The sequence below is a fragment of the Mycteria americana genome, chromosome 11 (assembly GCF_035582795.1).
Source record: "Mycteria americana isolate JAX WOST 10 ecotype Jacksonville Zoo and Gardens chromosome 11, USCA_MyAme_1.0, whole genome shotgun sequence".
In the NCBI taxonomy this organism is placed as follows: Eukaryota; Metazoa; Chordata; class Aves; order Ciconiiformes; family Ciconiidae; genus Mycteria; species Mycteria americana.
Window position 1 is genome coordinate 18579409 of NC_134375.1, and position 27504 is coordinate 18606912.

The 27504-nt window shown below is 49.2% G+C and overlaps 1 protein-coding gene across 21 annotated transcripts in view; it reads left to right on the top strand.

Annotated features, from left to right (window-relative positions):
• Positions 1-27504, top strand: part of CADPS (calcium dependent secretion activator) — a 225587-nt gene that overhangs the window by 68642 nt on the left and 129441 nt on the right. For all 21 annotated transcript variants that reach the window (XM_075513724.1, XM_075513725.1, XM_075513723.1 and 18 more), the window contains exons 4-6: positions 15785-15865; positions 20219-20455; positions 22738-22859. In XM_075513724.1, coding sequence (XP_075369839.1) covers positions 15785-15865; positions 20219-20455; positions 22738-22859 — 440 coding nt within the window. The remainder of the gene's footprint in view (positions 1-15784; positions 15866-20218; positions 20456-22737; positions 22860-27504) is intronic.

Genomic DNA, 27504 nt, shown 5'->3' on the forward strand with positions numbered 1-27504 from the left:
GAGTAACAGTTTGGCTTATCTGGGGAAACGGGCCCACGTGATTTGATCTGTTTGCAAATGTATTGGAGCGATCTTTAACCGTGCACATACAAGTGCAGTAAAACTCTGTGGGATCAAAGCAGACGCTGTCGGCTGCGTTTCTGATAGTCAGGGCTGGAAGAACTGGGCAAGGGTAGATATTTTTCTGTCGGATAAGATCAAGTTTGAATGGAGGGTACAGCCCTAACATAGCAACCGTAGGCTGAGATTTCCTAGGGCTATACAGGAGATTGCAGGGGAAGGGGCTAGTAGTTAATTTTGGGCTCAAAGCCCATCAGTCTCTCATGGCTGGGCAGGTTTTGGACACCTGCACGAAAGTATCAGCATTATTGCTGAGTATAGAATTAAAATAGTTCAGTTATTTAACTGAACTTTGTCTAGGCTGATTATTTCATTGTAGTCTGCAGCAAAGTTGTGGTGGGCTCTGAAAAGAAGCCCTGCGGGCATGCAGGTTGGAGCTGTTCCCTGGCCACCCGCAGCCAAAGCCTTTGGTATGGACATAGCCGGGTTCGGAAGCAGGACTGGGACGCACGGAGCGCTTGGTGCTGCGTGGCAGCGCGGTGCAGATGAGGGGACACTGCTTTGCCAGATGAAGTTTGTTACAAATTCCCATCTGCTCAGAAGCAGAAGCTATAAGGGTTGTGCTGTGCGAGTAATTATTTGTTATACATTTGTCCTGGTTTCAGCTGAGACAGAGTTAATTTTCTTCGTAGCGGCTGGTATGGGGCTATGTTTTGGATTTGTGCTGAAGACAGTGTTGATAATACAGAGATGTTTTAGTTGCTGCTGTACTAGTCAAGGACTTTTCAGCTTCCCGTGCTCTGCCAGGTGCAGAAGAAGCTGGGAGGGGACACAGCCAGGATAGTTGATCCAGACTGACCAAAGGGTTTAAACACGAAATCTAGTCCAAACGGCAAATATTTTTAGTGTGTGTCATTGTGCAGTCAAGAAAGCTGCCAGCAGCATAAACCTGAATAACCCTGCGTGATGATCGGGGTGGGGACGGGAGGTGATTACCTTCACTTCAGTGCCAGCCTTGCAAACCAGCTATCGCATGAGGTGTCCCCTGCGCTGATTTGGGAGGGCACCGGCGAAGAAGATGGTTCACACGGAGCAGTGGCAGGTTTGTGCCAAGTTTCTGTTTGTCCTGCTAACGGTGGCAGTGAGCACGGGGAGGTCTGCTAACCCAGCCAGGTGCCCTGCGAGCAGGCCTGCAAGTGGGCATTGCCTCTGCCGCCTCTGCCTCAGCGCTGGCAGTTGTTCTTGCCTGCTGGGCAAACAGGTTTAGCTGGAGAGGAAAAATAAATAAATTTAAAGAGAAGGATTTTCTGCTTTGTCCATTTTCCCCTCCCCACGCTTAGGTACTCGTCCCCTCTCCAGCTGGTCTCCTGCTCGCACAGGCAGCATCTTGCAGAGCCGGCTGCTTTCTCACCCGCTCAGTTCATTTTACCTGCGATGGAAAGCACACATCTGGCACAGCTGGGAGATGTTCTGCCAGGTGTGAAAATGGCTCTGTAGAAGACAGGAGAGGATTGCTGGTTTTCTCCTGGTGGACTATGGAAGAGACAATCTCACATCTCGGTTTTCAGCAAACGCATCCCGCGGAGCAAGCCTGCACGCAGTTTGTAATGTAGGCAGATTTGGGATGAATGAAGCATTTTTCAGATTTTCAAGAAACTGGTTGAGTTGTTTCAGCAATATTTTACCCTCCACTCTACCCCCCTCCCCAAAAAAAACCAAACCAACAGAGTGAGAGAATGGATCTGAGACGGATCTAAGCATTTTGGAAACAGAACAGCTTAGGTTTTTTAGATTGCAGAAAATGTAATAAGGAAAACTGTCTGAAAACGAATGCTTTTTGAGGGGCTGGGATCTGTTGTGGATTTTGCTCAGCCTGTAAGCCAAATGATTCAGTTATTCCCTCAGCTTTCATGCAAGGTCACAGCGTGATGCTCAGTTGATTCCCTTGCATCTGCGAAGCACCACGGGCAGGTATCAGAGCATTTCCCAGCTGCGCCAGTTCCCAGCAAGAGCTCTCTCGCTCTCCTCCACCTTCCTTAAGAGCTCACAGCATTTGGGCCATCAGTCCCTTCAGAAGCTGCTTCTTCCTGTAGTTTTTCCCCATAGTCCAGCTGGAGGGAGAGAAGGATGCGGAGGGAGCAGCTCTTCTGCGTGGGTACGCGGCCAGGGCAGCAATCTGACCCCGGGGGTGGCTGCACACACGCATTATTTTTCCCAGCGCCCTGAGCACTGGTTTCGTGCCCTTGACTTCCATAGAGCTGCCTTAACGAACTACTTGATTAATAATAAGAAGTGGAGGGGAAGAGTTTCAGCTGTAGGTTCCGTACGTGTATGTTCCCATGGTTTTATATCCAGTAGCATCCGATGCTACCTTCATTTGAAGTAACAGGGTGGCTCTAGCAGTGCAGTCTTGACCTGGTTACAGAGCAGAATGCAAAAAAAGCTGAACGTCATGAGAATGCTTCAGGCATTGCCTTTCTCTTTAATCTCTTCATTGGTGTTTTTCCTTAATTTCTAAAAAGAACCACGGCTGCCGTCTGAGATGGGCAGGTACCAGCGCTGCGGACCTGCAGTCACGGTTGCACTCAGGCTCACAGCTGAATTCCAGCTGCATATTCTGCACTACTCTCTCGCATGTCCTTTCTGCATATGAAGTGTGTTGCCCTCAGTGGAAGCTTAAAGGGAAGACTGAGGGTAGAATACAGATGAAATGCGATCAGAGAGCAGGTTATCACCTTATTTTGCAATGCACTGCCATTCGGAAAGCACCAAGAGACCTCAACAATAGCAGAGACCATAATGCCGTACTCTCAGAGCGTCCAATATATTTTCCCTAACTCTGTAAGCAGAAGCCTCCTGCCCTGGTAACAATTTCAAAGGAAAGAGGTCATGCCTTGCTGAATGTAGTTCAAAATAAACTGCATTTCCTCAAAAAGCGGGAGATGAGAGTATTCCTTGCAGAGGAGCTGTCTGGAAGAGTTACCATGCAGCTACAGTGAGGCCTGACCCACCATCCAGCCCACGTCCCATCCTTGAATCAATCATCTTTTGTTCGTGAAACTCTGCTGCGGAGGGCTGTGCCACCTGCCCCGGCACCCCAGCCCTGTCCTCGCCTGCCCTCCCGGGGTGGGCTGCTCCTCCGGGGTTCGTGGGTGGTGGGTGCTTCTCCCTCTGCTCCAGCTGTGTTGCATCCTGGCACGTGCCAAAGCTGAGGTAGTCCAGCCTGGGTTGGGATGAAGGTGTTGGGCAACTCGTGTTTTATTTAGCTTTAAATGCAAAGAATAATTAGTAAAACAGTGTGAAAAACAGCTCTCTGCCCTATGGGGATGGAAGGGCTTTGCCTGGAGGCTCCATCCATACTGAGCGCTAGGGAAGGATAATTAAGAGGCAGTTGGGTAAAGCCTGGAGGGGGACTGGGGGAAAGTCAGCCGTGCTTTCGTGAACGCAGTGCAGGACCCTCAGGGTGGCACCGGACTCTTTTCTGCCTTGGTCCCTCCGTACGCAAGGCGTTGGGGTCCATGTCACACACGGGGTGTGCAAAGAGCCTCAGAGCGAGCTGCGTGGGGTTGCAGACAGTGTTTTAAAATACTCAACAGCAGGCTGACTCCATTCGCCATCTCGTGGTGATCGCTGTCTGGGGCTGAGGCGTGCAGGGCGGCTTGTGCAGCCTCAGGTGGGCGGTGGTGGACAGACGGACACCCTGTCCCTCCGCTCCAGCCGGAGCAGGGCTGCGGGCAAACGGCTCTCCTGCACCCGCCGGGACAGCAGAGCAGCTCGGAAGCTCCATATAATATTCCACATGGAGAAGGATGTTAATGACAGGGAACGTGATTGACTGCCTTTTTCTGTTGCTGCTGTATTACCTTTATTTAAATCAGTTCACATTAACTGCAGTTATATTTAACGCTGTCTGTCTACACGGCTGAATTTTTAGATTGTTAATTTTCAATTGCAAATCGCTTAATTATGTCTGACTTCTTATAAATATTTGTAACGTGAGTTAATATTTTCTATTACGTGCGATACACATTCTGGAAAAAACTAATTGTTCTCGCTGCTGCGCGCCAGGTCTGGCGCAAGCCCCCGAAGCCTCGGTGTTCTCTTATCTAAAGGCCGTTGCCTTTTACAGCTGATGCGTCAGAAATCGAGGTCTGTAGTCAGCGCTGTCTGTGTGTTACGGTCGGAAAAGCCATTAGGATTCATTTGGCTCCCCGACAAGAAGAAAAGAAAATGTTTATTGTCCACAGCGTGATAACGCAGTGAAGACTCAACACTCACGACGCTGCATGTATCGCTGCACTGCTGGAGCCCGCTCTGAACATCAATATGAGATGTCGAGGGCGATGGCTGTTAACCCAAGAGGAATTTTAAACTGTACCATTTTCAGGGACTTTGAACCCCAGGACCCTGAAAGCCCACCCCTCTTCTCACAGGGGGATGCCCACTGCCCAGCCTCCCCTGCCCGGGCAGAGCTGCGTGCAGTCCGTGCCCAGCAAATACGGACATTTGTCTTGGTGGGTCTCCTGCAGGGTTTACGTAGCGAAGGGTAAAAGACCGAACACCTCAGCTTTGTATCCGCCTGCCTCTCAGCTGCGGCTCCTCCGTCACGGGTGCGCTGAGCGAGGGTCCCGGGGCGGGGAGGCGGAAGATCCGAGGGTCGCTCCCCAGCCGCGCCGGTCGCGAGGCTGTTCTGCAGAGCTGCCTGGGAGCCTTGTCTTGCACACAGGTTCATCGGTGCTTAAAAAACCTGTGAGGTGCCAGCCTGCAGCAGCAGCCCCCAGCCGGGGCGGCAGCCTCTAACGGCGGGAAAGGAGGGAAGCCCAAGGCACCGTCTGGACCTCGGTGGGTAACTTCTGTTGGGGTGTATCTGTCTCCCTGGGGAGCAGTGCCCTGTCCTTCGGGGTGCGCCCGCAGCCTCAGGCAGTGCCTGTGCTGCCCAGGGTGCTGCGACTGCCGCAGGTCTACCTGGAGCCGGCCAGCATCGGCACGGCTCGCTCAGCCGGTGGGAGGGGTGTCGGGGGTCAGCCAGGCACAGGCCGAGCCCAGGTTCGTGGCAGGACGGTGCAATACCCACTCTGTGTCCCGGCTTCATGACTGCCACGGTTTGGTTAGAGTAACGCTGGTGCAGGCCTGGGAGCAGCAGTGCTGTTCTCCCCGGGCTGCCGTGCAAAGGGAGTGGGGTGTCCTGCCGCTTTGCAGGAGCTGCCGCTTCCAGGCTGAAGCATCTTCTGTAGTTGTTGTAGTATCTGCACACATAAATTATTTGTCTTACATTTAATATGGACACATAACAGCATTTTCCATATTGCGTAGGTGCCTTGCTAGGCTGACCGTCCTCACCAGTAAGGTAAAGAGGACGGCGTACCCCATGGGAGGACTTGCCCCATCTGCTAAGATCTCTCCCCACGCCGTACCTTGTGCTGAACTCCTCCTCCTCTCACCTTAAGGACCAGTTGCTTTTCAAAGCGTCACATTTCTGCTCCCTGTGTTTGTTTCTTCATAGCTATGCCTCTCGCTGCTTTTCTGTGTCTACTTCAATTCTTCTCACATCCTTGATCTTAACGCAGGTGCCAGAGCATCTCACAAGGGTATTGTGCGGGGTTAGATCCCACGTGGCAGCTTGTGGCTCCACGTGGCCCTTCTCAGAGGTGCCGTACATCCATTTTGTGCCACTGGTCCTTCAGGGGCAGAACAGGTCCTGTTGGAGGGGATCAGGCAGTAAAAGAGGTGGCGGATGTTCCCAGTTAGTGGAACTAGGATTCCAATTCCTATTCCTTGCGGGTTTTTTTCACGTTGTTGAATGCTAATTATTTAAAAAAGAAGCGGCTTTTCTGAAATGCAATGATAAATTAGATAGGATTGGTATGGCTAAGGGTATTGCTTCTGTTTAAAACCAGGAAATTCTCCCCGAGGTAAATTTCTCTGAGACCTTTGAATGACTCAGAGCACAACTGTCAGGACACTGTTCTCAGAAAGGCGAGGAATTGACCTTTTAATTAGCATAATACAGTAATTCAGCATAATAATAATGATTACTTATTAATCATTAATAATTGTTGTTATTGTTATGTATTGACCAAAGCGACTTACAAATGTCATGTTTCTGCTCTGGATTTTGATAACACTCCACTAATTGGTATCAATTTAGGTGCAATGTAGAGGGACTGAAAATAGTCGGGTCTGCCGTGGCGGGCAGTTTCCTTCCAGTTCTCCGTTGCTGTAGGAAGGGGTCTAATGGCGACGGATACAGAGATTCCTGGAGAAGCGTGGTCCTGGTCACGGGTGGGACCAGCAACTTCAGCTCCCTTAGGATGCCATCCACTGAGAACACGTGGCAGCCTCTTCGCACGCTGAGGATTTGCTGCCTAGAGGCTTAATTCTCCTAACCGCTTTCTCCCTGACCTCACGAGAAGGTTTGCTGTGTCAAACCAGTGTGAAACACATCAGCCTGTTCAGGAGAACAGTCTCTTTAGGTCTCTGGCTGTGATAATCTAAACTTCACGAATACCAAGATGAACTGTAACGGGCAGCACTGCAATTTTTGCTATCTTAGTCCTTGAAAAAGTGGGCACGGTAACCTTCACTCTACATTCCCTCTCCTCCTTTTCTGCTGATACCCAGTTGTTTGGCATAAAAGGGAACCAAAGCCCTGCTCTTCATGGCCAAAGTCTCCGCTTTGCCGGTTCTTCACTCAGAGCTTCTGCAGAAAAGCATCTATTGCCATGCTACTGCAAGAACCAGTGTCACAATTCAAACTCCAAGGGATGCCCTCACATACCACAAGTATTTATTTTGGAGAACGGCTGTCCAATTTCAAGCTGCACCTCTATGGCAGGCAAGTTTCTTTCTGAATATGGTTTTTCTTTCAATTTTATGTTAGCTATTTTTAATGAATAAAAGTGATCATCGTTCACATGATGATCTGTAGCTTCTGTTATCTACGTGTTCACCTGTATCATCGTCCCTACCAAGCACGGCGCTGGTTGCAGCAGGGGAACTTGAGTCTCTGTTTTACCACCTGGTCTCAGCCTCTGAAGGATATCTGATGCTGTGTCAACAGGGAAGCTAGCTAGGGAATTTTAAATTCATGGCTCAGGCCTGATCCTCGAGCTGTCATCAGAGCTGGGAACGAAGCTTGCTCGGCTGGGGAGCCAGCTACACAAAGACCTCCGCAGGAAGGGCTGTATGGGGCCAGGGAACCCAACACCTCAGGTTCAAAAGGACTTCTCCCTGCAGGAGTGGCCCTCCTCTCAGGACACCTTCTCATCCCCAAATACCCACCTCTGCCAAGCGTCAGCAAGTAGAGGTTTTGACTTGAAAAGTGTAAATACACCGTGACTCTGGGAAGCCCAATAGAAGCTGCCGCCTTGTGTTTGTGGAAGGCTTTCAGGTGCTGCAGCGGTGGAGATCAGTCGAAAATCCCTCAATATGGTGATGAAAGAGCAAGAAAAATCTGAGTTCTCTGCTTGAATCAACAGCAGTTGAGACCCCGGCCCCGAGCACATTTCGGCACAGAGGGGGAAACTTTCAAAGGTGGCGTGAGTTCCTATGCCAGAACCTTGCTCCAGCCCTGTCCGTTGCATAGACACCATTGGAGATGTTCCCACGTCTTATTCCGTCACCTTTAACCCTGCTGGGTGTCAAAGTACTGCAGCTTTGCTGGACCAGGTCCTCATGCAAGTTGCTTTGGCTCCAAAGGCCAAAGCCCATTTTGAATTACATGACAAGTGTACCTACCATTAACCTTTTAATCAAAAGATGAGGATTTGAGGATAGGTAGATCATTCTTCCATGATGATTGGGATGAGTTAATTGCAGCTCATTCTAGCTGTAAAAATTACCTGGAACTGAGTAGTAGTTTATTGTCATGTGTAGGAAATTCAGGTGATTCTCTTCCTATTAACTGATGTGAAATTCAACATATGATTAGCTGGAAGGAAACACAAGCAAGCTAAATGCAGTGATCTCCCTCAGGCTGCATCAACCAGCCGGAGCTCCAGTTTCTTTCGTGGTGCCGTAGCTCAGCGTATGCTGCCCACGCGCCTTCAAGCGTCCTTATGCAATGCCGTAAGAAGAGGGTATTAAGGCACGCTCAGAGGTCAGAGCCTCCGGACAGCTTAGTTTTTAAGCCCTTTCAGTGCAGTACACCTCACATGGATGATCTTGCAGAGGGATTTGCAGGGTTCAGAAGTTCTCTGGCCACAGACGAAAAGGACGTGCCTTTCGCATGGAAGTGCTCCGCCATCCCTTTTTTTAACAGCTTGCAAAACATTTGCAAAGGCAGGCGGCGCTTTTTCTTCCCCTCTGCATTTTGCTGAATCTGTTTTTTCATTTACTGTGATTTATCCTTACTCATAAATCCGGAGGTATCTTTGCACAACCTGCTGGAAGGCTGCTTGCGGGGTTTGCTTGGCTCAGCTTTCCTCAGCCCTGCAGCGTGGCTTTGCAAAGCTGCAAAGGGGTATGGTGGTAGGCAGTCGGTAACTGAGATGGCACAGGGGCACATCCACCTTTCCTACACGGGATCTGTGCCGAGCACCCAGCTGCCCTTGCCATGCCACCGCCACATGCTGGTTGATTCATCAGTGCTCTGCAGAAGAGCAGTGGGTGCCCATGGGTGCTGCTGCCAGCAGCAAGGAGGGCATGAGAAACCTCTGCCCACATGTGCCACCAGTGCTCCTCTGAAATATGCTGGGAATCAGCTCAGCTTGTGGGATAAACAGCTATCCAAAAGGCAGCGTTTAGAGTGGAGTTAATTCGAGGGTGAATCTCTTGACCTCGCCTGGTGAAGCAGGCGCGGTCCCAGCATCTGCCGGCGGATGTGATGTGCGAGAGCCTGCGCAGCCCAGGCAGCTGGGGAAGCACAGAGATTTATTGCAGTGTTATAAGATTCAGCGCTCAGGCGAGGAGGGGCTGCTCTGCATCCCGGGGAATATTTTCACCGACGAGTCTAGTGCAGTCCTAAAGCTTGTGAACTGTGAAATAAGATTTCTCTTAGAGAGGGAAGCATCGCCCTTACCGAATTATCCAAGTCCTTTCTGCTGTTTTAAATCACCCCCCCAGGACCCCCTGACTGCTCTCTCACAGCAGCAGTGGTTCATTAGATAACCCAGGAGCTTACTGGGATAACGGGAGCGGGCACCCATCCGCAGCAAACGACCGACAATGTGCAGCCGCAGTTGGAAGCAACTGAGTTCCTGCAGCAGGGCCGATTTTACCTACACAGGAGCAAAATGGTGTGGGCTCTTCTCCAGGAGAGCGGATTTGTCACCTTTTGGGATGCTGGAAGCCCTGGGGCTGTGTGAGGAGCTGGGGCCAAGGGAGGGAAAAAGCAAAGCTTGGTGAAGTAATAGGCGCAGATTGTAATTCCTTGAATTCAGGAGAATTTTACATTGTGCTAGAAATATTCTGCATGACTCTGAGCCTAAAAGACTGATTTGGGGAAGTCTGACTGGCCAGGGGAGAGGTAGCCTTGAGCATCCTTGTCGTGCAGGGGCACCGAGAGAGCGGTCCTCCTGGGATGCGTGGGATAGTACAGCGCTGCAGTGCGGAGAGCTGGTGGAGAGGATGTGTCCTGCTGGTTCCCTCCAGCTCCTCCAAAATCCTCTCGAACCGCACGAGTGACAGTTGCTGAATCTGCAGTCGGGCTGTGCTGATGCTACTGGTTTTGCTGACATGAGGTGCGTCACACGGGGAAGCTGTCCTTGCTTCCTCTTCCTCCCTCCCATTTCAGATCCCAAGGCAGCCGGCACTCCTTGGATTGCAATTTGCTGCACAGAGGATTAGAACGTTGCCCAGGGCATTAGTGATTTACTCTACCGAGGCAGCTTAGCATTGTTCGCGTTCCCAACTGAGAAGGGAGGTCATCGTCCCAGCTGCGGTAGAGGGAGGGAGCGTTCAGATCCTCCTCCGCTTTCTGCTTCAGAGACGTGGGCAGAGGCTGGGGCCTCGAGCGCCGGGCTGCCTCCCTCGCTTTGCCCTTTGCCGCTTGTAGAGAAGAATATTTACTGTTAGTGGGAAAAGGATGCTACAGATCAATCCGTGGCGGTGGCACAGTGTGCCTTAGGAAGCCGTGTGCGGTTCATGGTGGCACTCTGTCCTGTCTCACATCACTTTATCTCCTAGAGCAGTGGTTTTCTGATGAGAAACCGAGGGCTCCCATGCAATGAGTCACTTTGGGTGCCATGTGCTTCTTTCAGCTGGAGCACAACATGGTGCCAGATGCCATGAGTTGTGAGTACGCCTGGACTGATAGATTAATTATTAATTGATGGGGGCTTATGAATTTTTCAGTATTTTCTCTCATTGTGCATCACAAAGCGGAACCACCTTTTATGAGACAAAGATCTCTCCTAAAGCCCTACATCAAAGCTGCAAAATTGTCACCCATATTGTGATCTTGTTCAGCCTTCACATGCAGCATGTTTGCTTTGAAATACTTAATCAACCATTTGCTGAGCTACAGAGCTCCCAGCATGTCAAAGGATGAGCGCCTTGAAAGTTTCTCTTTGAGGCTTCTGGCACCTACAAGCATACATGACAGAGGTATTTGGCTGCGTTAATTATTTTGGGAGGACTTAAGCCAGGCTTAGGAAGGACATGAATGGGTCACAGCTTTTGTCCTTGTCCTCCACCTAGGGAAAATAATTCACAAAGTGGGATTTTCAGCCCTCCCAGCTGCACGGTGGTGTGCTGGACACCGGGACGGAGAAAATTAACGTCAGAGACCACTGACGGTGCCGCCAGCCAAGGCAGTCCCTGCTCCATAGCAGCCTGTCTGTGCCGGCCTTCAGCTGTGCAGGAGGGATCGCCCGTCCCTGGGTGCCGACGATGCCGCAGGGAAAACCGGCACAGGTGGTGGCTGCAGATTTCATGGAGACCTGGACTAAATGCTTTCATTTCCAGAAGGTGAAGAGCCGGGTTTGTTTCCATTCCCCGTGCAGCGCAAAGCAGGTTGCTGCAGCTCGCGTTGCCAGAGCATTTAAAATGTGGTTTTCCAGAACCCCGTTGCAAATGGCTTGTTCTCTGCAGGAGCGCGCAGCACAGGGGATGATGGCTGGATTCACCACTTTCTCAAAAGGAGGGGAGATACTTTCAGGCAGACCCCAGTTATGCTTCAGGAAAGGGGATGTTGTGGCACTTGCTGCCCTTGCTGGGAAGCAGGGATCAGCATTAGCACTGACTGCCAGGGAGGAATTAAACCGTTAAATGGTCCCAATGGTTTCTGGCTGGAGCTGATGGCAATTATACCGACAATACCTGTCACATTCACGGTGCGTGGCGTAAATGCCAGGCTGATCACTGAAGGTTGTATCTGTATGTTGCATCCTGTCATTATAAACCCTCGTAGCTTACAACAACATTATTTCATTATAAACCCTCGTAGCTTACAGCAACATTATTTCCAACAGTGCTGACCTCAGAGTGTGGGTGTAAATCCCATGTCGTATTTAACTCGCCCGTGTCTGTTGGGAGCATGCCCCATCAGTACGTGTTTGGTGGCATGGCCGGATTTGTTCTTCTCTTACCCACCGGCTGAGTGCTGGTATGGCACGTCACTTGTGCCGCTGGCATCGTCCCCAGGCTGGGCGGGTTAGCCCCGGCTGCAGCCCTCTCACTGTGGCCGACGGCACAAGGGCCGTACCCTGCTCGGTCCCCGGGCAGGCAGATTGGTTTGAGGTATTAAACTGCGCAAAACGGCTTGGGCATCACAAGGAAGGGAAGAGGAGGGCAGCCTGCACCGCCCCGGCATCGCATTTGGAGCCAGGGCTGAGATCGTCATGGTTTGGCTTCAAGCTGTGGTAAACTGAAGCTGGAGCTTTAAATATATAACACATTAACTCCAAAAACATGAGAATTCAAAGTCTCTCTTAACACCGTTAACACCGGAGGCAGTTCAAGGACATTTTCTGGGGTGAGTGGAGGTGAGCCTGGGCTCCTGCCTTCAAAAACCACAAGGCTCAGGTCGGGCGATACGTGGAGGTCTCTGACACACCGACCAAATAGCCTAGCCTGGATTTGGTAGGTGCCGATGTGTCTCATTGCAGATCTTATGACTTAATGAGGTTCGTTCGTTTGCCTCTGCCTTTCAAAGGCGTCCTGAGGTTATCTTCCATCCCTCTGGGATAATGTGAAGAAAAGTCTTGCAGTGAATTTGTTTCACGGTCATGGAAGCAAAGGGTTTCTTCTGCAGACCAGCGACTGGTTCTTACTGGGATTAATACTGTCAAAATCACATGATGAACATTTTTAACCTCTTTCTTTCATTTACTAGTGCCCATTAAAAATTATGGCTTATTAGCAGCTTCTATGTAAAAAACCTGTCTTTTGCAAGATCCTTTTCTTGCAGCTGAGCAGTCACCAGGGGTTAAAGTAGGCACATGCCCTGCAGTGCCTTCAGCGACGGGCTGGCTGCTCTGCTGGTTAATTTTGGATTCCACGTAATTTTATTTTATTTTTATTGTTTTACTTTAGCAACTGTTACACCAGTGTAGATAACCTCTGCAGGGCAAGCAGAGAGAACTAATGTCGTATGCGGGTAGACGTATGAAAACATCTAATTTACTAGCAGGCAGCTGGGTAATGATCAGTTGAGAATTGCAAATTATGTATGTCATATATTTGTGGCATGCGGCTGAAGAAAAGCCCAGTGCATATGACAAATCATATATATACTGAAATTTATAATATTTTTCACATTTAATTGACTGGGGCAACCTTATGATTTATATCTTTGCTTTATTCATAGCACGCCCATAACATAGTCATAATGCAGAACGAAACTAATTCAATTTCTCCTTGACTTTGTAAATCATTTCTATATTTGGCTGTCAAGTATTTGAATATAAAGTGGGCATACATACGGCAGAAAATAAATTGCTGATTCTCTAGTTAAGAAATTGAGTTTTAATGATATTAGGGTCTGTGTTGCCTGACTTGGATGTTTGGTCTTGCTTAGATAGCGTGCCTTACATTTGCCCCTTGCCTTATTTCACAAACAAAGTATATTTTATGGGCACCAGCATTACGCTCTTAATGTCCCTATATAGTATTATGACTGTGTAAAAGGTACTTGGCTTGCTCTGACAGCAGCAGGAGCCCTTCCCAGGCTCAGGAGCGGTAAGTGGCTGAGCTGTTGGGCTGCTACTCTTAGTCACAAGAGGTCTGCTCGAACATGCCAGGAGGACACGCAGGGACTGCAGGCAGGGGCTGCTTCGTTAGTACCGTTCTGTAGGTAACAAGAAGAAAATGTTACGTTGGCTACAACAGACTGCGATTGCTTTCCCAAAGATCAGTTTTTTCCATGGAGCTATCATGCAGAGTCATTGAAAATCCAGCCTGGAAAGATTTTTTTTGTTTCCCTTCAATACCAGGTTACCTGGCTTGGCATCACTAATGAATCTTGGGAAGCACAGCCCTGAAAAGCAATACCTTACCCACTCGACCACAACCAAGGAGGCTGCCTAGGGTGCTTGTTGCCTCCTAAGGAAAATAATCTTCTGCAGTCAGATCTTTCTTTGACTTGGTTTTTGACACCTGTAGCATCACCGGAAAACATCTGCAAAATCAAGATAGTGCAGAAAGTGTGAGGCAGTTTGCTGGCTCATTATCGTACTGCAAAAACAGCTCTCCTCCACAGCAGCATCCTTGATTTCTAAATTTAGCGTGTGAGTTATTTTGGGTAGTGTGTGATTAACCTCAATTACTGTAGCTCACATGGAATTCAAATAGTGCCCCCTCTCTCAGAGTTGCAAAGAAGTGGAAATCTAGGACCGTACATTTTCTACCCTTACGAAGCAGCTCTGAGAGATGCTTGCACGTCGGTGGAGGTCAGTTGTGTGATGCATTTGGTCATGGAGGAATTAATGGGGGCAGCTGATCCTGAAAGGTGCTGGTGGTCCATGGCTCTCTACTGGTTTTGGGATCAGGAATATAAAGATGAAGGCAGCAGGCTATGTGGTGCAGCTGCTGTGAGTGAAACCTGGGTGGCCACAGCAGAGATCACTGAAGCTTCAGTGGATTTGGCTCATGGTCAGGACACTTTGTAGTTTTCCTGCTTGAATTAATTCAGTAACGGAGGCTTTCAAAAACTAATCAAAAATACGCTTTCCCTCAATCTCAGCCGTAATGAATGTCGGCTCTCTGGAAAATCGTCGGTGGTGAAGCAATATGCAAATACATGCCTGCACGCGTGCAGATCTACGCGAGCGTGTGCGAGAGAGGGGAGATGCAGGATGCGCAGGCAGACGGCTGAGAAGATGCCGTGGAAAGCAGCGGGTCTGGGGGAAAGCGGCATATTTCAGCCCGTCCAGGGAGCGCTAATGGACGAGCTCGTCATTCGTCAGGCTGAGAATCGAAACTTTTGTCATCGCTGTAGCTGTAACTTTCCAGACTGCACTGCACCAGCCGAGCCTTTCTTCTGTCAAGCAGTTTGTCTCCAGAGGAGGATAAAACCCAGGGAGGTGGTTAGCACAACCCCAAGCCAGCAAATAAAACTCATTTATGTGCAGCAGTTGGTGGGAGAGCTGACCTACAGCAGCTTGTGGCAATTGCATTTGCTGGTAGCCAGAAGGGGCCGATACTTTGCAAACGAAGGCAGCATTTAGATGGAGGAGCCAGCCCTCCTATCTGAAGTCACGTTTGCACGAGGCGGTGAACCAAAACTGTGAGGTTTTGCACCAGGCCGAGCTTGGTTTTGTGCCTCGTGGGTGGAGTGGCCCTGTGACCACCCCGCTGCCGCACATTTCTAGCCTTGTGCCGTGGCCAAAATGACCCTGGAGGAGTCTAAAGAGTGGTTAGAGTCTGGAAAGCCGCTATAAAATTGCCACCTCATTACCGCAGCTATCGACTTCTTTGGGGGCTAGTTTGATTTTGTGCTTTTTTGTTGTTTTGTAATTTATGTCCATGTATTCCCACTAAAAATAACAGATCTGCCCTGAGTCCTACCACTGGGAAACTGCTCGCAGCAGTCGCCGTGCCTCTTCCACGTGTGCTGTAATTGCTTGCTTAACTGGCAGAAACAACATTTTACCCTCAGAAGACATTTCAGGGCCAGGCAGATGCTGAACATTGAACCACAGGGCTCTGGGCAGTGTGTTAAAAAAAAAAAAAAAAAAATCTCTGCTGAAGGCAGCAGGAAAACCAATTGCACGAATCAGGTGGTAGCACAGCGATGCAGTAATATGGGGGGAAAGGGAAAGAAAATACGCAAATGCTCTTGTTGTGCATTTCTGCTGAGCCTTCTTCTGTCTTTTTCTGGGTGGCAAGCAGGGGCAGGAGGTGTTTGGCTTGGTGATCTGGACCTGCCGTGTCTCCTGCCCCAGCACAGGGGGGCTGTGGCTTCCCAGGCACCAGCAAAGTGATAGCCTCTGGAGGGTACCCTGCTTTTCAGGGGTTCAGACAGTCGCCAATGAGGCTTGCTGCCAGACTGGCTCACAGGGCAAAGTGGCTGTAAGACCTTCGGGGTGAGGATGCTCAGCCCCAGGAGGCAGCTGGGCAGGCATCAAAACAGGGTCTGCACAGTCCCCTGGTCGTGTCCGTCTTGGGACCTGGTAAGCGTTGTGTGCATCCTTTGTGGGGGGCTCTGTCCCAGAGCGGAGCCTGTCACCGCTCCCTCTATGCTATACTTCATTGATAATGTAATACAGATGGTCAGCCTGAAGAACTCGTAAGGCTGCTGCACTGCTTAATGTTTCACCTTGATTTGCTTTTTGTTTTTATACAGCTGGACAACCCAGATGAGCAAGCAGCACAGATCAGACGCGAGTTAGATGGACGTCTTCAAATGGCAGAGCAAATTGCCAAGGTAAAAAAAAAAAGTCTTCTGTATTAACAAGCTCTTCATATAGAAGCACATAAGTAGTTTGTTGCAGCCCCCAGGTCCTGTCCTTCCCTCACAGGTTTCTTCTCCCAGTAATCACCAGTTAAAAGTGTGCAGATTTTTAACGACAAACAAAGCAACAAGTACAGATGAAGCTGTTGTGGTGTGCATTTCTTGGAATGTCCTGATGAGCTGGGACAGTTTAGGTTCCTGCAAAATCCCTTACGAATCCTCAGCAGTGGGGAAGAAATTGTCCTGAAGTGCTCCAGCTGGATCTGCAAGTGCAAATCTAAGCCCTCTTTGTCAAACTAATATGCTGGGCAATAAGATGGGTGATGGGATGTAAAAAGGAGCCAGGAATTGCCCTAAAGGGGTTTGTGCCATTCGCTGGGCTGCTGGGAGCCACAGTTCCCTGCCTGTAGGTAGATGCTGCCTCTGTAAAGGTACTTCAGATGTGCTGTCCCAAACACGTTCACGCTTTGCACGAGAGCAGTCAGGCTAGCGTTGCGCCGTGCGGACATCGCTGCCGTCTGGAGCAGCAGACGTGGGACCTCAAAACAGTTTTCATAACCAAGCACTCAGCTAAACTCCCCAGAGACCCTTCTGTAAGGAGGCACGTCCCTAGGAGCAAATCGCACCCTCACACAGTGCAGATTTACGTGGCCTCCGATGGACTATAGATGGAGAGAAACCCTGGATCCTGTTGACATCAGTAAGGCTGAGATTTTATCCTTGCCTCTAATCAGATGCTCTGAGTCACAGATAAAGCCCTAATGGGGCTGAAGTCATTGGGAATGATCCATCTGTCTGTTCTTGGTAATCAAGAAGCCATTACTAGAAGAAAAAGAAAAAGGTCTAATCAGGGAGACGTAGCTCAGGCTAGGGACCTGCCGTTCAGCAGCAGTCCTCCTGGCACTGAGCTGTGCCGAATGGTGGGGTTTTATGAGAAAGGTAATATCAGAGCTGTGTGCGACCACGCTGAGATCCCTGGGTGTGAAAAGCAGAGCCTGTTCATTTACGGTCAGGCATTAGCAAGGATGCCGGTAGCGCCTGCGCAGTTACTCCTCACTAACACTTCTGTTAAACAGCTGCTGCTGTTGCGTCTTTGGGGAGGTGGGTTCTGGTTTTCCCCCATTCCCTGATAAAAATAGTAAGGCGGCCAAGGGCCACGTGGCCAAACGATGGCGCAGCAGAGCAGCGAACCGACTGCAGCTCCTTTGTTCAGCATTTGGCCCTTTGCCATTTTATTGTCAAGAAAACCTACGGTATTTTTTATTTGCGGCAAAATGTAAGCCCCTGCACGGAGCGCTGCTGTTCCAGTTCTGAGATGGGTAGCCAGGCACTGGGTGCCAGAATGAGATTGCCTGATTTCGTTGTTTCATTTTCTCTTTATGGCATGTGGGACAACAATATGCATGGTTCAGTAGCAGCCAGCAGAGGCTGCAGCTTCATGAATTATTTTTTGCAAACGAGAATTGGCCATTTCCATTCCTCCCCTGAGGATGCTGAAAACAATCCATGCCACTGCTTAGCCCCGCGACAGTCAGGGAAAAGTCCTCAACACAACCTGACATTTCCCCGTGCAGAATTCAACCTTCAAAATACAGCTGTGCGGCTTGGAGGCGGTTTAGAGTAAAAGTGACTTACCTGTGATCCACTTGGCAGGTATTGATAGTTAATCTCCTTCACATTACTGCTGCAGGCCTTCTCTCCAGAATGCCAGATCCCACCAGCACCTGCCCATGAGAAACCTTGGTTTTTCAGACCCATGAATACCGTCTTTTGGAGGCATCCAAACGACCTTTTGAATCCTTCTCTGTATCCTCCTTTCCGGGCAAGGCTACTTTCCCTCTAGCGTAGGGCAGGTTCACAGTTCAGCTCAATGAAAGGATAGCATTTCCAATTTTATCTCCAATTTGCAGCTTTTAATGCAGATTTGCTGCACAGGGAGACTTACCCTGCGTGAAACCAGCCCTGAGGGGGCCGTCTTGGAGATTCCATGCTAAAGGCAAATTAACGCCTCGTTAATAAATTAAAAAATTCACACTAGGACATTTGTACTTCAGAGGCAGTGAAGGCTGTGGAGTCTAACGGGACCTGGGATCACAGTGCTGCAGGACTGATGGCTCTGCAAGCCCCCGCCTGACCTATCGTATGACCCCCGGCAAGTCACCATGTATGCCAGCTTTCCTCAGGGACCAGGTCCTGCATCTGGACACCGGGGCACAGCTCTGCATCGTTTTACCTCCTCGCGTGCCCAGGAGAGCGCAGCTCAGCACGGTGCAGCATTAGGCAGAGTCCCCACTGAGCCTGACTCCATCAAAGCACACAAGCCCAGCCTTGGAGCCAGCCAGCTTGAGGATCACACTCAAAGTCAAGCAGATGTTTTAAAGCTGAATCTGGACAGGATTTTCACTCTGCATGTTGTACTTTTCCAGCAGCTAAATGTCAGCAGCATTACAGCTGAGAGCTTAGGGATGCCAAGGCAGAGGTAAATTTTTCTCTGCAGTAGCAAGTGCTCTGCTGTCCTCTGGTGCCTTTCCCCCCACCCAGTCACCTGGCCTCAAGGACAAGGAGGAGCACGTGTAGGGGCAACTAAATGAGACCTTGTGATGACACCAGAGCAATGTGGCCATCTGGGGCTGGACCCACTCTGCTTCAGCCTGCTGGACTGGTCATTCCTTGCAGTCTCTTAACTCTGCTTCTCTCCACACTTGTCCCCATTTCTGGTCCTCTCCCTGCTCCAAGTACATGTGGAGGTGACTAGCATCCTTTCTTGCTGTTGTCTGCATCCCTTGATTGTGTCTTCCTCCAGTCTTCCCCCAGCTCTACCTCCAGTCCGATGGGTGACTTGGGACCACACCTGCATCTCTGCATTTCCATCACCAGACCCAGTCCCAGTTAAATCGTTACGCATCACTTCAAACTACCTGGTTTTAGCCTTAGTGTAAGAAGTTGCTGCTGGCACACAGCGAAATGTCTCCGTCCATGCTGCACTTCTGAAGAGGTTTGTGGGGGCAGTGCCAAAACTGCAGTCCCTGGAGAGGGGGATAGCAGCAGGGTGAAAAAGCAATAATGTTTTAACATCCTTGCTTCAGCAGTAGTTCTCAAAATCTACAAAACAGAAGTGTTTTTTTTCCTAGGGGTGGCTTGCAACTTATATAATGCATAGACAATAAACCAGACTGATTAGGTAGTTTATCTTACGCCAGGTCTAATTTACATGAGGGAATTGCTTCCCAAGATTGAGACTGGAAACAGAAGGCTGTATTTTAACTGCTTGGTCCAAGTGCTGCTGTGAGCTTGCAATAGGTAAGCTATTGAGGAGCGATGCAAAAACGAGTGCAGTGGAGTACTTTTTCAGCAGCCTGATGACAGTCTTTTAGAAGCGACATGACCTTGTTTTCTTTTCTAGCATACATTTTACAAACTGCTTTTTACAATATTATGAATTGACACCAAGATACTTTGCACATCAGCCTCGAGTTCCCTGGCTGCAGATGCTACCTCGCTGTCGTACGCTTTGCACAGTCTCTTGTCACCCACCCATTCAAGTCCTGAGCAGATTCGGGGCATGGAGTTGTCAGAAGACGTAGGGCTCAGACTAGTGACCCTAACAGAGCTGGAGCGTGGGCAGCAGTTCAAAGCTGAGAACACACTTTGGGGCACATCCCATTTTGCTCTCATTATCAGCTTTGGTGTTAATGTTTAAGTGTCCTGTTTACAACAAGCAGCATCGGAGGGTCTCACAATGAAAGGTTGTCTTGTTGGAGTGAGACACGGGCCCTGGCAAGTAGCAGAAAGGGTGTTTTACCCCTTCTTCTGGTTGGGACCCCACATTCCTGCTCACACGTTGCTGATTTTCCCTCCTTGGGCTCCTTTCACACCTAGAAAACTAATGGAGCAACTGCTCAGAAGTGTTTTAAAAAGAGCCGGCACATTTGGGAGACTGGGAAATGAGTCCCTAACTGTCAGCATCCTTTGAATCATTAGTAAATTGCTGTCAATCACAAAGTTCAGCTGAGATCTGGCCTGGAGTGTTTGTAATTGTGAATACTTATATATGAAGAAGGCCATTTGCAGATAGAAAAATGAATGAAATGCAAGTGCATGCAAAAAACCAGTAAAATTGGATAAGTACCAAGTAGTAATTCTATGGGAAGCTAACAGTAATGTTTCTACATTACACAGGGGGAAGCTGTAATTTGTCATCTGGTTTGTGGGAGTTCCCTGCTCACAAACCTCTCTGCAGATGCTCCTGGGGGATTCTCCCAGTGCAACAAGTGGTGGCTGATTGTCACCGCAATTCATTCTGTTGTTTTTGTTTCCAAATCCAAGGAGCGCAAGTTTCCGAAGTTTGTGTCCAAAGAAATGGAAAACATGTACATTGAGGAGCTGAAGTCGTCTGTCAACCTCCTGATGGCAAACTTAGAGAGCATGCCTGTGTCTAAAGGAGGCTCCGAGTTCAAGCTGCAGAAGCTGAAACGCAGTCACAACACCTCAATAATTGACATGGGAGAAGAAAACGAGAACCAGCTTTCCAAGTCAGACGTCGTGTTGTCATTCTCCCTGGAGGTAAGCTTCACATGCACGACAGTGTGCGGAGTTTGTGGGAATAAAAATCACAGCAGCTGACTTCTGCTCAGTTCAAGCTTAAGTTAGGCGGAGAGAGTTCAGTAGAAATCACTTTCTGATCTCCATGAGGAATGGCTCCTCTCTGAGTTATCAGAAGCTTTGCCTGTGGTCAAACACTGTGTTCTTTCTGGTGTCTCACCATGTTGTTGGAACAAACTGTGTGAGATAAACCGTCTGGCATTTCCCGCTGATGTATATCAAATGGCTCAGAAATCTCCATCATTAACTGACCTCTCCATGCGGCTTGTTACTGAGTGTACCCCAGTAACCCTGAGCCTGTATTGTCCCCGAAACCAGTACGATAATGCAGCACCATAAATGGCAGTGTGTTTAATTACTGCCAGTTAGGGGCGTCACTGTATTTCCCTGCAAGCCTTGCTTACTCTTTGGAGAATTGTTAAAAATTGCTGGGGTTTGAACGCACCCAACAGATTGGCTTGCGGTTTGTGTGGAAATACTGTGCTTTGCTGGCTTGCTCTTTGCTTTGTGTTGAGCACTGACTTTCTGCTCAGCACTCTGCCGAGCAGTTTGTCTGTACAGCCCAGGGGAAGGCAGGGTGCTGCAGGGACCCGCCGTTACCTCGACACAGGCTGTCTGGGTCCTGGAAGCAGTGTTGCTGCAGTAGCTGTTTTCAGCCAACTTAATTGTTCTGTGCAAACATATTTGCGGTCTAGGCAAGACATTTACTCCGAGCAGTCATCAGCACACCCATACAGAATTGTTGTCGTCTGTCAATGCGTGGGTTTATGTTACATTGTCAAAACAACTACCAGGATGGGGTCAAAAATGCAGGATGCAGAAAAATCAGAAAATTCTATTTTTGTGTAGTTTCCTGTTTATTTCTCTTCCTAAAGGGTCTCTTGTTATAGGGATCATGCCAATGCAAAATGACACTGGTTGTCCAGTCTCAGACTTTAACTCATTAGATGTCTGAAACCATCTTTATAATATTCAGTTCAGTCTTATTTAAAAATAGGGCTATGAACCCAGAGGTGGTGCCTTCAGCAGCAGAATCAAATAAAGCCTGACTTCCAAGCATTCCCGTTCGGAGGAGCAGGGAACTATCACAAAGCAGTAGACCTCTCTGTTGGAAAAGCCTGTACAGCATGGATAGCCGTGCATAAAGGGACTCGCCCTGCAAGGGGATGTCTCAAACGCTTTGCTCCAGCTGAACCCTACCCGGTGGGAAGCAGAAGCTCAGTGAAGCACTGACTTCAGGAGGTGGCAGGTCTGTGCACGGCTCTGTGCACAAAACTCTGGCTGCAAGAGAGCTTTTGCCAAAAATGTGTGCTCATCAGAGGGTCTGCGGAGCTCAGTGTGTCAGGGAAGGATCCTCAGTGCAAGGATAGATCAGAAGACCTGAGCAGAGGAATTTTAAACCCCTGTGTATATACTTCATAGGTAGCTGTAATAAAACACAAACAGAAATTCCCACAGCGTTCCTTGTAGAAATGTTGAGGGTACGTGGTTAACAGCTTTAAATCACCTTTAAAAAAAAAAGAAGGTAATTACCTGCAAGAAACTTAGATGGTGATTTCTTAATAAGAAAGATGAAGAAAGACTTTTTTACCAGGGCCTGTAGTGACAGGGCAAGGGGCAACAGTTTTATACTGAGAGAGGGTAGATTTAGATTGAATGTAAGGAGGAAAATGTTTACGATGAGAATGGTGAGACACTGGAACAGGTTGCCCAGAGAAGTTGTGGATGCCTCATCCCTGGAATTGTTCAAGGTCAGGTTGGACAGGGCTCTGAGCAACCCGATCTAGTGAAAGATGTCCCTGCCCTCAGCAGGGGAGTTGGACTACATGATCTTCAAAGGTCAAACGCAAACCATTCTGTGATTAATCTTGAAAATAGGCTTTTGGCACAAGCTGAGTAGCTGTGTGCTTTTTTTCTGGATTTCACATATTAAGGCACTTTTAGGTGGGGCAGGACCATGTCTGTGAGGCCCATCTCCTGAAGCTTGGTACAGCCCTGGGCACCCAACGGATTCAACTAGCCTATGTGCAACCAGAGGGAGACCTCCCTGTCTCCATACAGACCTCGCTGGCTGCCGCGGTCCCTGCTCTGCCTGGGCAGTGCCACCGTACCTGCCCACCTGCCACCATGATCATCCAGCAGCACGTGGAGGACCCCAGCGCTGGCTGACCCTGTGGTTCAGCAGCTAGAGAGAGATCTGAAGGAGGCTGCTCCTCTTACGCTCCTCTTCCTTTGCCCCGCAGGTTGTCATCATGGAGGTGCAGGGTCTGAAGTCGCTGGCCCCCAACCGCATTGTGTACTGCACCATGGAAGTCGAAGGTGGGGAGAAACTGCAGACTGACCAGGCTGAAGCCTCAAAGCCAACGTAAGTCTTGCTTTGCCTTTTGCTCTCTCCACCATGCTCTCCTCTGCCCCATCTCTGTGCTGCTGAGCCTCTGCGGGTAGCTCTGGCTCCTGCATGGTGTGGCCAGAGGGGACTCTGAGAAGCAGAGGAGAAACGTGACCTTCCACGTATGCAGAGCATCGTCCTGCGACTAAGAATGGCACATAAGTCCTGGCTGAGAAAAAAACGTGATAATAACAGGCTTATGTCTCTTGTAGCCATAGAGACATAAATTTGTGCCTATACGTAAGTACTTTGCTAAATAGGGATGGAGTTAAGCATGTGCTTAGATAAATACTTGCCTGAGTGTCCATCTGAACTGCTGCCATCAGGTGTAGCTCGTCCTCACTGTCAGGGTTTCAGCAGTCCTACCAGAAAGGGAAACAGCTGGCGGGGACATGCTCCAGCAGCCACAGCCAGAGGTGTGAGAGGACCTGGGGAAAGCTTCAAGTCACTCAGTTAAAGCTTTATCTGAGGCCATTCTGCCCTGGTCCAGTTCAAGGGCAGAGGCTTGTTCTGTCCTCTTTGACCTGGTCCCCAAATCCCAGCCTTGGCCCCATACGTGGCTTTTTTGTCTTCCCCAGATGTTGTTATAAGCCTGCTATTAGTGATTGATCTTTGTTAATTTGGAAGGAGAAAATGATGAATGGCTTATTTCCTTTCCGATTTGTGGGAGTATTTAACTTGAAACACTATCCATATGGATTTGAGGCAGTTTTCCTCTGGTTCACTGTGGAGATTTCACACTTAATGAAATTCTCGGTGCGCTTCCTCACAGCGGCGAATTGCCGAGGTGACGTGAAGCCTCCTCCAGTGGTGGGGAGAAGTGCAGGAGGGGATGCTGTTGGGATATTCCCTCTCTGTTCCCATATCCCATTCCCTCCAAGTGACCGGTTCCCAGCAGCGTTTCACCAGGAGCTTCCCAAGCTTGTGGAAGGAAAGCCAGAAACACCCGGCGCATCACATGCGAGTGCACAAGCGCTGCGGGCAAGCAGTTCAAGGCCAGCTGATGCAGGCAGGAGGAGAGCAGAACCGTAGACAAGCTGCCTTCCCTGCGTGCTTGTCCTCCCGCGGAGGCACAGAAACTGCTGATGCCTTGCTCCCTGCGCTGTACTGGAAGAGCAGGAATCTGCAGTAAGCGGTTTAAAAACAATATTCCCAATCAGGGGAAGTGCTGCAGCCTGGCTTACTTTTGAAAATGCTTTGAAATCTGCATCAGAGAAGGAAGTAGGAGAGCTGTGCTTGGAATGAAATTTCCGTAAGAACCTGCAGTTGTCACTATTTTAGGTAATTTTGTTGCTTCAGTGGAGAAAGTTGGGCTCTATTTAGGGGAAACTACTACTACCCATACTGAAAGCACACTTCTGCTGGGTTACATGTGCTTCTTTAGCTTGGTCTGTTCATCCCACTTTTGCTCAAAGGGTCTGTCCTTCCTTACGCAAGCCTTCTTGCTGTCAGCCATAGGACTGTTTGTACAAGTGTTGTTTTGAAAATAAGGGCTGCAGGAATGAGCTCTTTAATTGAGTGGGTCTTTTTATCATAATGAAATGTACAGTGTCTGGGCATGAAGCCATCAGCCCTCAGGAAAATGCAGACAATGCTGAATGCTGCGGCATGATATGAGTTATGCAAGTCCATCACACTCATCCTCTCTCTGCACTGGCTTCCTCTAGAGGTGTGAGTCAGGCTTGAAGGCTCCTGGTTTGCTCTGTCACTTGGGCTGATACCTATGGAAAAGCCTTAGGAGAGGAGTAGGTTTGACAGTTGCGTTCCATGAGGGTTTTGGGACTTTTTACTTCCAAAACCAAAGACCACCCAAGCCAAGGCTCCAGAATTACCTTCCACAGAAACCAGAGACCATCACGGAAAGCTTGGCCTTTTTTCCTCTCTGCATTAGAAGTGCTTCTTTCACCTTGCTTCCCCTCCCAAACACAACAGCCCAGGCAGGGAAAACCAAAGCCTTGTGAAAGCAATTTACTGCACTTACATTCTCCTCTTCAGAAGAGAAGGAGAGAATGAACCAGATGTGACATGTTTGTCATGTTGCTTAAAACAAGACCTGAAGGCCCTCAGGTACTCTGGTGATGAGGGCAGTGATAGAAACAGCTCAGAGAAGTCTTTGGTGCATTTTTGAGCTGTGCTGCCTTGCAGACAAACGATCCGTGGTCAGCCAAAACAGCCTTCTGGAGGGTCTCTTTAGATGCCGATGTCACTCTCACTGAGGTCATTCGCACCATGTTTGCTTGTGCACTTTTTATCGGAAGCAAAACACTCATTGATAAAGGAACTAGATCAGCAAAAGCATGCTGGACTGCTCTCCAGGGGAGCTTGCACCCCAGGCGTCCCAGCTTCTGTGTGCTTTGGCAGGGGATGCTGCCTGGCCTGGGGGTGAGGAGCACGCTGCGGGGATTTTGAGCCTCAGCGCTATGAAAGTGTAAATACTGAAGCAGGTTAGCCCTGTACATCCCGAAACTTTTCTATCTCAGAGGCTCAAAAAATAGAAATACAGGTTAAGTGCCTGTACTGAGTGCCAGTTCTGGAAACAGGCAGTATTTTCACAGATTAAACTGTAACTCTTCAAACTGCCTGAAATTCAGTTTTGCCATCGTCTGGAGGCTCTACAGGCTACAAAAGACTAAATTTCTCGTACACATCAGGGAAAAAAAATTACATTTGAACAGTAAGATTCACTGGAAGATTTCCCTTTTTTACGACAGCCTCGTGTCCTAGGGAGGTGGAAAGGAGAGTGTCACGGGGCCCCACGACCTTGTAGAACATCTTTTTCCCTAAGAATGACTCATGGAGTTGTTCACCGTATTCTCACGTGTCCTTGAAATGCCAGCCCTCAGCTAAAACTCACAGGCCACAGCACACTGGTGGCAGTGGCTGCCCTTCAGGTCGATGCCGTGCCAGGGGTGCTAACCTGGGCTCCGCACCCCTAATAGAAAAAGGCAATTTCCCAGCCAGGGAAGGATTTTCAGAAGCACCGGTCTAGGTCTGTGACACATTCACCTTTTGTCTTCCCTGGGGCAAAACCAGCAGTTTTTGCGAATAAGATGTTTGAAAGCATCTTAGTGACTTTGGAGCTTGAATCCTGTTTGTAGATCTTGAAAGAGGCAGGGGAGCAGCAAGGTTAGCAGCCACGTCTACCAGGCAATCAGATGAGTTGTGTGCGAGGAGTGTGGCTCTCGGGGCGGCAGTAAATACTGGTCTTCTGTTTCTTCTCAGGCTCCATGTTGGATTCCTGACATTTTAAGCCCAATCCCTTCATGTGAGGATTATCTGCCTCAGCACGGGTACAGAGGATGGCACAGTACTAGAGAAAGCCAGATCTGAAATAGCAAGGGTTATTTCAGATCAGGCTTGCAGTGTATTATTAGTAGTGCTTTTAGTAAGTTGTGTAAGGAAAAGCCTTTGTATTATGCCCTAACCCACAGATGCCTCTACAAAATATCCCAAATCCGAGTGCGAGCCGGATTTTACTGCTTTTCAGCTGGAATTGTATTCTTGCAGATCTCTGAGGGTTTTATACCACTCCTCTTCCCTGCACGTTGTCCTGATGCCTGCCCTCTGCAAAGCACAGAGAGGGAGGTGGCTCTGCACATCTCCAGCGCTGCCCTTCCAGGAGCTGCGTTAGTAACGCTGCTGTTGGCACGGCCTGAGAACAAGGCTGCCGAGGGGTCTGGGAATAGCACAAAAGGTCCAGCCACAACACCCCTGTCCTGTGGTCTCTGAAGAGGCTGCTGGATATATTTAAACAGTGACCTGTGCTTGTAGCAGTGCTCATGGGCTGTACCAGTGATTCATCGTCTTATCATACCGCCTTTTTCTGACATGAGCAGAACAAAAGAAAACAAAGAGACCCAAACAACAGCAAGATCCTACGTGCCTCGTAAATAAATGCTGTATATTCACCTGGACGTCTTTCAGCATGTAGATAAGTCTCTTTCTCCCCTGGCTCACAGTAGTGAGAATCAGGTGCATTGAACTCAGCTGAACCATTTGGGTTAAAAGCCGTAAATAACCAGTTGGGGGTGAATCTGGCCAACCTGTCTGGGCATTTTGGCATGCCCAAGAAGGGATGGAGGTATGGGCTGCTCCTCTGACTCTGGAAGTGCCTTCATTTGGAGGTTAAATATCCCCCCTTGCAGAGCAGCCTCTCCAGGACTAGTGCAAGGGTTGTGCAGTAGCTCAGAGTATGAGAAGTGAGGATGGAGGTTGCTGGTTTTGAAGGAGAAAAGATCACTCTTTATTGCCTGTTTTTTTTTTTTTCCCTGCAGTTTTCTTAAACATGTGCTGTAGGGCAGTGCTGGAGAGAGGACACTCGATGGGTCTCATCTGACTCCATGTCACTTCTTATGTTGTTTGTCATGGCCAAGAGCTTGGGCCTCATGCCCTCTCCAGAAATTCACTCTTGACAAAGTAATGTCTTTGGTAAACTTTTAAACCTCTCCATCTCCATTCCCTTAGCCACCGTGCTAGGAAACAGGGGTGCCCTGTTTTATCTTTGTGCTCACTCTGGATGCTGCTCCTTGATTTGCTTTCAAGGTGCTCTGACAGCTCAGCTGCTTATCTCCGCTGCGACAGGCTGCCCTTGTTTGGATCCCTACACCAAACCCTCCAAGCT